We start from the raw sequence: 12,784 nt of genomic DNA, 5'->3' as shown, positions 1-12,784 counted from the left end.
AAGGAAAAACTGACTAAATAAAAAACATGTACAGAAGCAACACAGAAAAAGCTCATGTGGAAAAATCTGCTGCCCAAGTCCCAAGTGAAAGCAGCCGGCTCAATGATGCAGTAATTCACGCAACAGGAGCTCCATCTAAATTAGTGCATTTAAAAAGGACATATTTTAAAGTAGGCTGAGCATTTGTATATGTACATACAACATAACTATATTTTTGTTGGTCTGATGTGACATTTAACATTTTGAGAGAAGTTGTATTGGGGGGGTGGGGGGGGCTTTAAAGCCATAATCATAAAAATTAACACCCATAAACACCTAAGAAAAATTACTGTGTTACATTTTTAATGAAATTAGTGACTGGTTGATATTCTCATTTATTAAGATCCACCAATATGAATTTAATCAGGATAAAACTGGGTTACTTCTTCATTTTCTGGCAGATTTCAAATCAAATAACCTGCAGCACATATTTCCCCCCTTTTGAATGTGTTTCAGCTCTAAGACAAAAGAAATGCAAAAAAAAAAAAAATAAATAAAAAATTAACAAATAATAAACATCATTGCTGATTTCAAGGAAAACCAAAAATCGGTATCAGCCAGTAAAAGCCTGATCGGTGCATCTGTAGTTAAAAAGTCGAGCAGGTGTCCTGAATTAAACTTCTGTTGGCACAAGAAATAAAAGTTTATTGTTAAGAGTATTAAAAGAGTAATTGCTTTCAGTAAACCGTATTGTAACAAAACTGAAATATTATCAACACAGTGATCACTCTGACAAGACTGTCTCATGCTGACAACACATCACTCTCACACAGCTTTAAGACAACAGTGAAATTCAATACATTTAGGTTAAATAGCTTTAAAATTCTCCTGTTTAATAGTCAAGAAAATGTGCTCCAGCGGCTGGTCTCAACTATTTGATCGGTATCGTTTCTCCTGACCGACAGGATTCGGTTCTCCACCACCTCGGACGTCGTAGCCCTGAAATCAAAAGCTTAAATTTACGTAGAAACGGTCGTACAACGTGTTGCCGTTTGTAACAAAATGGACGCTTGTCCGTTTCTGAAGGAATGTGGGCTGTAAAAAAAAAAAAAAAAAACTAAAAAGAAAAAAAAAATGTTGGCGAGTGAAGGTAAAATCATAGAAGAAGGGACAGATGGACGGTTCCAAAGAGAGGGGCTAGTTTCTAAAACCAGCTGCCCGAGTTTCACGAACAGCGTCTGTTCTCGGCCAACAGAAAATGTCAGCATACGTGGCGCTGCGGTGCTGAAAAACATGTTTACATGTAGTCGGCAGGGTATAAAAGCTGTCAACACATATGCGGCGCCGTTTGTGAAGTTACACAGTAAAAAATGAACAGCATTTTTTTTCTTTTACTTAGCTTGTCATAAGTAAAACATTGGGTGCTCATTTTTCAAGGTCATATTTGCACCATGTTGGAGACAAACTAAACATTTAATTTTCAAATTAAATATCGAGTTAGCAAGCTAGCAATATAGCACATATTTAGCTTGCTAAATATACAAATAACTTTCAGATTAAATAGTTAGCAAGCTAGCAAATATTTAGCTTGTGAAATATCTAAATATTAAACTTTCAAATTAAATATCTATTTAACAAAAGCTAGCCATATAGCAAATATTTAGCTTGCCATCTAAATATTTAATTTTCAGATTAAATATTTAGTTAGTAAGCTAGCAATATAGCAAATATTAAGCTGGCTAAATAACTAAATATTTAACTTTACTCCTAGATATTTAGTTTGGAAAATAAATATTTTTGCTTGAAAATTAAATGTTTAGTTTGGAAAATAAATATTTTGTTTGAAGCTAAATATTTAGCTTCATAGCTTATTACTTAATTTGCCACTAAATATTTGGTTGGATAAATAAATATTTAATTTTGAGTTAGATATTTAGTTTTCAAACCAAGTACTTAGCTTCTCAGCTAAATATTTAACTTGAAAGCTAAATATGTAGTTTGCGACTAGTTTGTGAATTACATATTTAGTTTGAAACTGACATTCATAAATGTAAGAATAACAGTGAAAATATTGACTATGAAAAAGGAACAAGCACATTTTTAAAAATCTGCGACAGGCTAAATAAGCCAAATTATTGCTGTTGATATTTTCCCTATATGTAACTTTGCAAAGGGTGCTCCATAAAGCCATAGGCAGTCGAACCAGACGCTACAGTTCTTTGCCAGTTTTGTTTTTGCTTCAACATGTATTCGTAGGCCAGTGTTCATCTGCTCCGATATGGAAGTGTCGAGAAGAGTCGGCAGAGACATTCAGCTCTGGTTTCTCTGCCACCAGAGGAAGGTGTGAGATCACAGAGATGCACAGTGAGGCAGACAGAGTTCAACATGGAGAAAAACAAATCAGTGCAGAGATTTTGATCTTATGTAGATCACTCCTGGTCCAAATGAACCCAAAGTATCAGCGTTGATTTCAGCTGTGAGGTGTTGGAAAGAATCCTTCCACTCGGGGAATCAGATTTTATATAAAACGCTGGTGATGTAGTTAAAACTAAAACACGGTACGGCTGTGCAGTCGTCGCTGTTAGCGGGCTGCAGGTACCGCTGAGCGATGAGCCGGCTGAGGTAGAGCAGGATCTGGCCGTCCTCCTCGTCCAGCCCCAGCTGCTCCTGGAGGAAGCCCCGCCGCCGGGCCTCCACCGCCTCGGGCCCCTCCGTGGGGCTGACCGGCAGGTGGAGGTGGTGCGTGAAGGTGAGCAGGAACGCCCTGGCCGCCAGGCGGCAGAGCACGCTCTGCAGGTGGAGGAAGTAGGTGGAGCCACGGCGGATGTAGGTGCGGTGGTCAGCCATGTTGGCGAGGAGCTGGCCGCGGTACTGAGGGCAGCGCAGGGTCTTCATGTCGGCATCCAGGATGGAGATGTAGCGGCTGTAGCGGGACAAGGAGTAGAGGGCGCTGGAGCCGGTGGGAGAAGCAACCCTGAGGGAGGAGACGACGATTACATCTACAATTTAACCCTGCATTTAATCATCATGGGAGCAAAAGTCATCAAGTTAGAGCTGTTAGTGATTTTTGTTCTCCAGGGTCGAACGAACGGATGGGTCCTTCAGCAAGTTGCTCTTAGACAACACCAGTTTTTCTAGCCTTGACAAAGTTCCTGGCATAAATTTATTAATCTTATTTGCGGAATTGGCAACATTAACATCATTGCTCAACTGACCACAGTAAAAACTTTGAATCAAACTACTAAAGCCTAAAATTTAATGACATTCATGCCCAGCAGTGGTGCAAAAAGTAGGTATACACTATATGTGATGCATAAGGGGTGCCACGCTAAAGGGGCGCCAAAATAACGGTGGAATAATTATTTCTACTCAACATTTTCTGTATTTAACAATGTCTGCATATACCTCAGAAAGTACTTAGCTGCATAAATAAATATAAACTTCAAATTATATATGCAAATTTAAATTTAAATACTTTGAAAGATTCTGCTCTTTTATGAATTTTAATTTGTAGTAGCAGTTGTGTCGTGGTGACAGTCGGTCATAATGTATTTTTCTCTCATGTTTCTAAACTACAAGGTATGCATGGTATAGTACAAAATATACATGAAGAATTAAGTGTATTTTCCTGCAGAGGTTTTACATAAAGAATGCAATGATAAAAAACAACAACAAAAAAAAGGATATAATGATTTGTCACACCGTGTCACCATTTGGTGTCTGAAGGTTATCCTTGAACTCTTTTCGCACTAATTTACCAAAACTAGCATTTTTTATAAATAATGTGCTGTGTACTTTAAAGCTTATGAACATAAAAAATACTAAAACAATTGCATTTCTTACAGAAGTCAAAATTAAATGGACACCACAAACTTTACACACAGGATCCTCTCCTGTTCAAAAAGTCAAGGTTCTGTTTGCAGAAAGAGTAGAAAAGAAACATTGACAGATGTGCATGAAAAGCCACAGGGCTGTCAGAGTGAGTCACCGAGGGCTGAGTCAGAGCAGATGAGTAAGTGTGGCGTAAGGTGTGATTGAAGCGAGATGATGATGTCATCGGCTTCAGATTTAACACTTACAGAAACGCCGCAAAGCCCTCAAAAATTCAAGGTTTCTTTCAGGTAAGTCGTGACTGCTTTGGTTTCATGTTCTGCAGCAAATGTTGCCATAAAAGATTTCATAGCCAATGAACATTTTCACATTTTCTCACATATTTCCACAGACCTCAGTGCATTCGAATGGATTTGCATGTGATACATTTAGACAAATTGAACTTCTTAGCCAAATCTTTGCAAAACAAGTCAAGCTCAGATTCACAATTGAGTTTAGGTTGGATTTTGACTAGGCCATTGCAACACTTGAATCTGCTTTTTTCTACAATTTGAATGGCAGAATTGCAGATCTGGCAATTGCACTGTCGTGCTGGAAGGTAAACGCCTTCCTCGGCCTCCGATAGGTTTTTTTTATCTCCTCTTCATCCCTGCTGGAGAATTCAATTCCCATCAGGATGACGCTGTCTTTATGATATTAGTGTATAGTGCATGTGTTTGCCAAACTTTCCCACAAACAGCATTAGCTTCTTGGCAGAGGCCTCTTTGAAAACCAACAGACCATGCTGCAAAATATGTAAACAAACTTTAGAATTTGTTGTAAAAGTTTGAACAAATCATTTGCCTTTGCTTCACTTTTATTTACCATTCATTAATTATTATATTTGTTAGCATAATGCTGTCGCAGACGTTCTGATTTTAGTTGGCCATGAGTCGTCAGGGGTTTTTGGTAGCAGTGACCTCCACAGCAGGGATCTGTTTCACGGTTGCTAAGCTAGCACGAGGAGCTGAGCAGCTGGATAAATCTGACTGGCAACCAATCAGAAGGATGAGCAAACATAATTTCAATAAGTTATTTAAACTTGCTTTTTTTTGTAATGATTGAAAAACAGATTTGATTTTTATGATTTAAAAAAAAATGAATGAAATGTATTTGATTTTTTTTTTCTAATTTTCCCTGCAGCTATTTGAGGCCTCTCCAGCGCCCCCTGGTGGAATCCACTTTGAAAAACATTGTCATAGTGGAAGTGGTGTTTAGAGTGAGGTGTAGTAGTTTTTCCACTATTTTTTTTTGCACGCAGGTGTTTTCTTCCGCATGTTTGCTGTATTCCCTTCTTAGTTTGTTGGGGAAAACTGAAAACAGGATTTCTTCAGTAAGGAATTTATTCTTGCCACTCTTCCATAAGATTAAAAACACACATGAGGGGTAGTTTAACTATAGATTGGTTGACTTTGTTGTATGCAAATAAAACACGACGTTTCAATCTGAAAAGTGACAAAATCTGTAAAAGTCCCTTGTTTAATATTTTACGAAGCACTGTACATCTTAAATACTAAAATCAGTAAAAAGGGTTAAGATGTAATTTGATTCTGAAGCGATTCTTACCTTTGCAGCCCAATAAGTTTCCACCTGTGAAGGTCGACGAGGGTGAAGGGACAGGACAGCCAGGGTTGGACCCTCTCTCCACTCTTGCCAGGGTTGGGTACGAAGAGCGCCAGAGCAGACACGAGGCGGCGGACTCTCCCCTCGTCCGCCCCGAGCACCACCAGCGTCCTGCCACTCAGCAGACACCACAGAGCTTGCATTGCAAAAGAGTACTGGCGCACGAACCTCAAAGCGCCTTGCCCGGCTTTTTTCCTCTGACGGAGGGTCACTGACCCCCCGTAGCCAAGCGGCGAGGCGGCCCGGTCGGAGCCCGTGGAAGCACTCATGGTACAGTCCGACCCGTCCTCCATGGAGCTACGAGAAGCTGCGTCTCCAAAGACGCTCACGGGAAGCTCCAGCCCTGCTGGTGGACCTTCTGAGCACGGGGAACCCACTGTGTACTCATCCTGGACGGGATGAAGGGCGTGGGGCTCCTGGTTGACCACCAGAACCTTAGAGGGATTCAGGGTAGAGTTTGGACTCAGGTAAGGCACAGCATCAGGGTCAGCTGCCTCATAGAGGAAACCCTCTTGGGCCATACAGCAAGCTGTATCCATGGGAACCAGCAGCTCCGAGTGCGTTCCCATCTCACACCCGTCATCCTTTCTGGCCTCCAGTTCGGACACGACTTCCAGCAAAGACACGGGGGTCTGGTCTTGTCCGGTATCACAGTCATCCTCCCCAGCAGTGGTCTCCATGTCCTCACTACTGCTTTCCCTCTCTGGATAGGTGTTTTGGTCGGGTTCTGGTGTCAAGTCAGAGTCCGGATCAGGACCTTCTGTATTTATACTTGCAAGACTCTCTTGCTTCTCGGTTTGATCTGTTCCACTTTTATCGCTGCTAAAGCTTTCTTTGGTCCCTTCTGAGCTCTCCTGTGTCTCCAAGGTCTGGTCTGAGGGAGAGGAGTCCAGATGGCTTCCCAGAAGTCCAAGCTCCTGAGTAGTGGCGGCTTCACAAGCCAGGCCTAGCGGACCTTGAGGTTTTAATCCATCAAGCTCAAGAGCCTCTGACCCCAGGACGATATGAGGTGGATTCAAGTGCATGTAGTTGTCTATGGCATGATTCACAGCGCAGAATGGTCTCAGTGTCTCAGCTTCATCCTCAACGTCATCAATGAGATCTGCCTCAAACAGGAAGTTGACAATTTTCTGCTTCCTGCGCAGTGCCTTGTCCAGGCGGCGAGTGTAGAGGTAACACAGGTCGCCGCGGAAACTCCTCTCCGTCTCCTTCAGAAGCTCCATGGTGGCCTCGTAGAAATTCTCCTCGCACAGTTCTTGCAAGGTCTTCAGGCGTTTGTCAAAACACTTTGCAGACTTGGCTTTGATCAGCTGTGGCGTGTATGATGGCCTGCGTTTAATACCCTCTACATCGTCTTCATCCACCTCTTCTTCCTCTCTGTTTTCATCGGATTGAATCTCGTCGCCTTCTCCTTTGGGGACCCTTTGGCTGTAACCGAGGGGATTTGCCAGCTTGGCGTATTTGTCCAACAGCTCCTCGCACTCTCTCAAGCACTCGTTCATGCACTTCTGGCACGAGACGGCGTGCGGATCCCGCCGTGGTCGCCGATGGTAGGCACTGATCTGCTTCAGAAGGTCTCTATGCTCGTAAATGCTCTTCTCCACATTGGCCAGCTCATTGGCCTTTTCTACAGCATGGGCAGAGTAAACACACTGAGGCCCCGCCTCTCTCTGCAGGCCCTCCTCCCGCTGCAGCACAGAGTGGGTGTACCTAAGCAGAACAAAACAGATGCAGTAATAGGCATGGAATGGCACCATTCTAAAAATACCAGTGGTAGTCTGCTGACTGATTGTTGGTTATACCGGAAAAAAGGTATTCTCAACCTTCAGTAAGTTGGTTATGCCTTTCGACATAACATCTTACCCTACAAACTAACAAGGGGGCAAATAAGGCCAGTCGGATAGTTATCTTCACATTGGAGAAGATCAGTATCTTCTCCAATGACCTGCTTGATCTCAAGCAGGTCATTGGAGGAAGGTTTGGTCATCTCCAATGACCAAACCTTTGGTCATTGGAGATGACCAAAGGTTTGGTCATCTCAGTTCAAGGATGGTGCCAAGCTCCTGTGGCAACAAGCCCAAATCATCACCCTGCTATCCCCGTGTTTGACATTGATTATTTATTTGTTTATAAATTAGTATTTTATATTTCTATAAAGGTTTACAGGTATGTAAGGTGGTGTGTGTATATCTGTGTGAGTGTGTTAGGATGTCTCTGTGTCTATTGTGTGTACTGTTCCTCTCTGTGCACTGTGAGCTTCTGTAAGCAAGGACAAATTCTTTGGATGTGTGAACATACTTGGCAAATAAAGCTTGATTCTGACAGTTGGTAAGAGTTTGGGTTTTCGCCATTTAACACTTGCCATCGTGATCCAACTGGTCTGCTTTGGTTGTGTTTGTTCAGCAGACATTGGTCAGGACGTTTTGTGGTTTGTTTAAAAATGAAACTTTGGACATCTAAGCAGTTAATTTTTTTTTACAAGCTATACTAACTCATACGTATCATTCTGATATGAACTCTAATAGTTCATAACTGAGTGGTTTTCAGTAGAGTACTCTGTCTCATATCTACAGGCTTAGATCTAAGATTTGTGGAGGACTCCCGGGTTGTCCTGGGAGACTCGAAGGACTCCTATCTAAGATAACTAATCTTAGTTATCTTAGATAGGACAAGATTTGATTATCTCATTTACTGATGTTTTTTTTTTGTTGTTGTTTTTTTACAGCTTCTTTAATTACCTAAACTCAACCTCTGACCCTGGGAGCTGATATGTGGCATTCTGGAACGTTTCCCACATGGGGATAATCTTTCAGGGATCAATGATGATGGACTCCATTGTTTGGAAATCACCTAATAGCCTTTTGCAGTTTAATGCTGCAATAAATGCTTCTGCCAAGTAACTCCATCGACCTTTCTTTTTCTACATTGTGTTGATGCATCTCTAACAATTAAAAACTAGTAGGCTGGCACTGAAAAGCAGCTGAAACCTGTGATTATCATGGAGACACTCGTGAATATTCAGCTAAGGTAATGCATTTGCTGGATTTTTGCCTGTTTTTTTTTATATTAATGAAGACAATGAAACGTGTTTTTGTTCATCCAAGCAGGCAATCGCTTCATCTTTAAAACCTTGTAGAAAGCACATCATTACTGTTATATCCTCACAGAAAACCTAAGAAGAAAGATTAAAGTTAGTGTAAATAAAAAAATAGACCACCTCATGGCAGCAATTCTCAAAATCCAGACTCATAAGCGGACAAAACAGCGAGTCAATCCTGAAACCGCTGATGCTTGTGAGCCACACAATGTGAACGACATTGAAGCTTGGACATAAAAAAACTGGGAAATGCTGAAGAATTTGGTGAGTTTTGTGATTTTATTCTTGGCCAACCAACAAAATGTTCTACTTCCAGCAAGAATAATGAAAATTCACAACAGAACTAGAATCAGCCTAGTTAACTTCAACTTGTGCAAAGCTCCACGGCTAAACAAGATGGGAGTTTTCGTAAATATTTTGTAGCTGAATGTGCCAAGATGAGTAGGCCTCTAGAAATAAATTATTAAACGTGTAAAACACAGATAGCAGGAAAAGTGCTGTTGAAAAACCCAGTTAAGAGCTTTGAAAACCAAAGGAAGTGTAGAAGGGTACTGAAACTTAGCGGACAAGTAGATAATCTAATTTATTTTATTAACTGTGTCAACTTTAGTTGGCCATAACTTCAATTTTTACTAACATTATGGTGTTGGGAATTGGTGATGTTTCCATAATATTCTCACAATAACAATGAGCTAAAAGACAGTTTATTACATATATGTTTTCTAATATTTTTCAAATCTTAGACAAGTCTTAGACAAATCCTGAATTTGAGGCATTACACAAAAAACTACAACTTTTCCATCTGTGTTTACAGAGATTTAAACATCTTCTGAAAACTGAAGACTCCAGAGACGAAGATGTGTCAGAAAGTGGAATTTTCTCTTTCCACGCTGTGATTTATTCTAAAAAATTTACATGGTGATGAATGGTGAAAATGTTAGAATTTCAGGTAAGATGGTTTTAGCTTGCAGAGGTCACTGCTACAAAGTTTCAGGAGAATCTGAGTTGGCCGAGCAGCGGATTACCCCTAATCTCACTGAGATGACACAAAGTGACCCTCATCACTGGTTGTTCTGAACCTTTGACCTCATCTAAAAATCTAATTTTAGACCTCTGAACAAGACGTTTACAAGTAAAATTTGAAATAAAGCTCTTACTCCAGGTCCTGGAGCTTCCTTTGGAGTTCCTTGGCGAATGCTCGTCTGTTCCCGGCCTTCAGACACTCCGAGGCCTGTGAGAAGCGGAGGGACAGCTCCTGAAACTGGAGCATGATTTTCTTCTCGTCTGCTGCTACGTACGCCATGCAGAACGGCCGCACAAAGCCCCGCGCCTCCAGGTCGTACAGGGTGAAGTGATGGACGTATGCGAACGCTCCCTCCTTCGAGTCTCCCAGGACAACCCTGGAGTCCTCCACAAAGCTGAGCCTCGGGTAGCCGCTGCCAGGCGGATGCCCCACGAAGGAGGCCTGGTAGTCCACGGACATGATCCGCAGGGAGAAGTAATTGAGGTCGAAGGTGCCACAGACTTTGGGATCACCTGGGATGGTGAGGAGAGGCTGGGGGCCCACCTGCTCTGAGAACTCCGAGATGAGGATGAAGTCTTTGGTGAACTTGGCGTAGGAGGTCTTGGCCCAGGGATTGGAGTCTGCCAGCGGGTAGAGGGGTATGGAGAACTCCTCCGGGAGATCCAGAGGGTCTTGACTTGTCTGCCCATATTCGTCCTCTTTAGTGAAAGCTACCACATCTGGGGAGCCTATCATAGTGTTATTACTGAGGGAGGCATGAGAAGCAGCAGAAGCACAAACAGTCATAGAAAAGCCGTGTGTGGACAGCAGAGAGAGAGTCCATTCAGACTGGCCATCATCACACTGTAGTAAAACCTTCAATAAGGTGAAGCTGCTCCACTGAACAATGCAGCTGCTCCAAAGAACCTATTCTAATCGCCAAATTAGCTCAACATCTGCGAGAAGAGCTCCGCCAATTAAAAAGACAAATTATCAACTCGACAAAAAAAAAAATGCCATCCAGCGCCTTGGCTGACAAAAGCCCTCCTCAGGAATCACAGTGTCCGGGGAGCCTGCAGAGCCTTCATGCTACAGCCGCCTCGGAGAGGAGCGTCCGTCCTCCTCTTCTTCATGCCCCCGTGTGGGGCTGCCGTCCCTCCGCTCTCTGGCGTCCGTATCAAAGTCCGGCGCGCCGATCAAACGACATCGTTTACGGAGAAAAACGCTACATCTGCCGTTCACATCCAGAGACAGCCGCCATGATTACCCAGCTGGACGCTGCCTGGTCATGTGACCAAAACTCCGCCCATCGAGGGGAAACTAACTCCGCCTAAAACGGAAATGTTGATTTGTTTTATTTTGTTTTTAATTCAACAAATTCAGAAATATTAATTTCTAGTGTAATTACTTATAATAATATTTTTAACAATTGTTGAAGATTTTTTTTTTCGCTTTAATTGCATTTTATTATCAAAGAAGCACGTGGTAAATAATTTACACCCCTCTTAATCATGAATATAAATATATTTGTTAGTTCAAAAGCAATTAAATTCCTCTTGTATTTGATGACCAGCTTTTGTTTGCATGTTTTCAATGTTTTTTTGTTTTTTGTTTTTTTTTTTGTTTTCTTTTTTTGTTTTACAAATAATCTTTGGTGGTGAGCTAAAAAGTCTTTGAGACTGGAGGCAAAGTCAAGCAAGACCTCTGGCTGGACTTCAACAAAGACATTTACTTCCAGTTTAAAGAAACATGTTGGTAAAATTAAAAGATTACTTTGAACTTAAATCTGTCAGACGTGTTATTATTCTGGGCTTCAAACTGAGGAAAGTGTGCAAGTGTAAATAAGGAGAAAGGTTAACCTATTTACTAATAGGAACTAAGACAAGAAAAAAAATCAAGCCAAGATATTCAGCAGGGCCTGATGAAGAAATCACAACCCAGTTAATTTACTAGATCAGTATTCCAGCTAACAGTTTCTAGGGAGCTTTAAAACCGTGGCAAACAATGAGTTTGTCTGAGTTAATAAACTCAGAAAATTCTATTAACTCTCTTTGCTCCCGTAAATATTGGATTTCAAAGTGACTTGTTTTGAAAAAAAAAAAATTAGTTGGCTTGCAGAAAAATACCCTCTGTGGTTCACAGGTCAACAGCAAGTGGCTGAACAGAGAGAGCTTGAACAATCAAATAAGAACAGGTTAAAAATAAATCAGGTTTTGATTACTTTCTCATTTTTCTGTGCAGGATTACACAGAAAATGAGAAGTGAAACAGACAAACAGGACAGCATGTGATGTGGGAGAAATGAAGCGTGTTAGCTTGTGAAAACATGGAGTGAGCACAGGTTGCCACACTGATAAAGGTTATTTTAGAATAACCTTTATCAAATATCAAGGAGCAGAAACTCACACACAAAGAGCACAAAATTTAGAATATGACTTTGTGACCAGTCTGGAGGTTCCTGTACTTCATAATATTTACTTCAGCTGCTTAATATTAACAGAAATAATCTTTAAAATGGATAAACAAATCTATTTCCACTTTGTTTTCCACTAAAGAAAAACAACTAAGAGCTAAGAGACGCGTACTGTAAGTGATACAGCTGTATGAAAATGAAAATAAATGTGTTTGAGCTAACCATCAAACACACAGAATCATTTTTTTTAAATGAAAGGAACTTACTTGACATTTCCTCTTGACAGGCAGAAGTTATAAAGTGATGATGTTTGAGCATTTTAGAGGTTAGAGGTGGCAAAACCAGAACTTCTCCTATACAATTAATCCCACACACAGCTTCAAATATGCAATGCAAATGTGCTCATTTGTCATGTTACTCTATTCCTAAACGTGTGCAACAAATGAAGGACTGAAATCTTGAGCATACTATTATGAAAAAATTTATATAAAAATAATAATAATTTAAAAAAATCAGAAACTAAAACATGCATACAAAAGAAGTCTGATAATATGATAAACCACAGCTAAACACCCTCTGTGTGCTATGTGTTCTATTAAAGGTTAAATATGTTCTATTGCAATGTACTATGGATTTTAATACATTGCTTTCCATGAAAAACAATAATAACCCAATATACAGTGAAGGAGTACAGTAGTAGAAAATTAACATGCAAGTTTTGTTTGTTTTTTCCGTTTCATACTTGGTGGCCGCTGCATAAGACATCTACCAACGTGCTTAGTCCTTGTGTCAAACTGTTG

At 40.9% G+C, this 12,784-nt stretch overlaps 1 protein-coding gene across 1 annotated transcript; it reads right to left on the bottom strand.

Moving 5' to 3' along the window:
- Positions 1-2,451: 2,451 nt before the first annotated feature.
- On the bottom strand, positions 2,452-10,874 carry smcr8a (Smith-Magenis syndrome chromosome region, candidate 8a). Its single transcript, XM_007574350.2, has 3 exons — positions 9,727-10,874; positions 5,416-7,182; positions 2,452-2,953 (listed from the first exon to the last, which is right to left on the bottom strand). The coding sequence occupies exons 1-3, from the start codon at positions 10,377-10,379 to the stop codon at positions 2,491-2,493; spliced, it is 2,883 nt and encodes a 960-aa protein (XP_007574412.1). The 5' UTR covers positions 10,380-10,874; the 3' UTR covers positions 2,452-2,490.
- Positions 10,875-12,784: the final 1,910 nt, after the last annotated feature.

The sequence above is a fragment of the Poecilia formosa genome, unplaced genomic scaffold (genome assembly GCF_000485575.1).
Source record: "Poecilia formosa unplaced genomic scaffold, Poecilia_formosa-5.1.2 Scaffold350, whole genome shotgun sequence".
Taxonomy (NCBI): domain Eukaryota; kingdom Metazoa; phylum Chordata; class Actinopteri; order Cyprinodontiformes; family Poeciliidae; genus Poecilia; species Poecilia formosa.
Note: the sequence above shows the minus strand (reverse complement) of the source record. Positions and strands in the feature narration are given on the sequence as shown.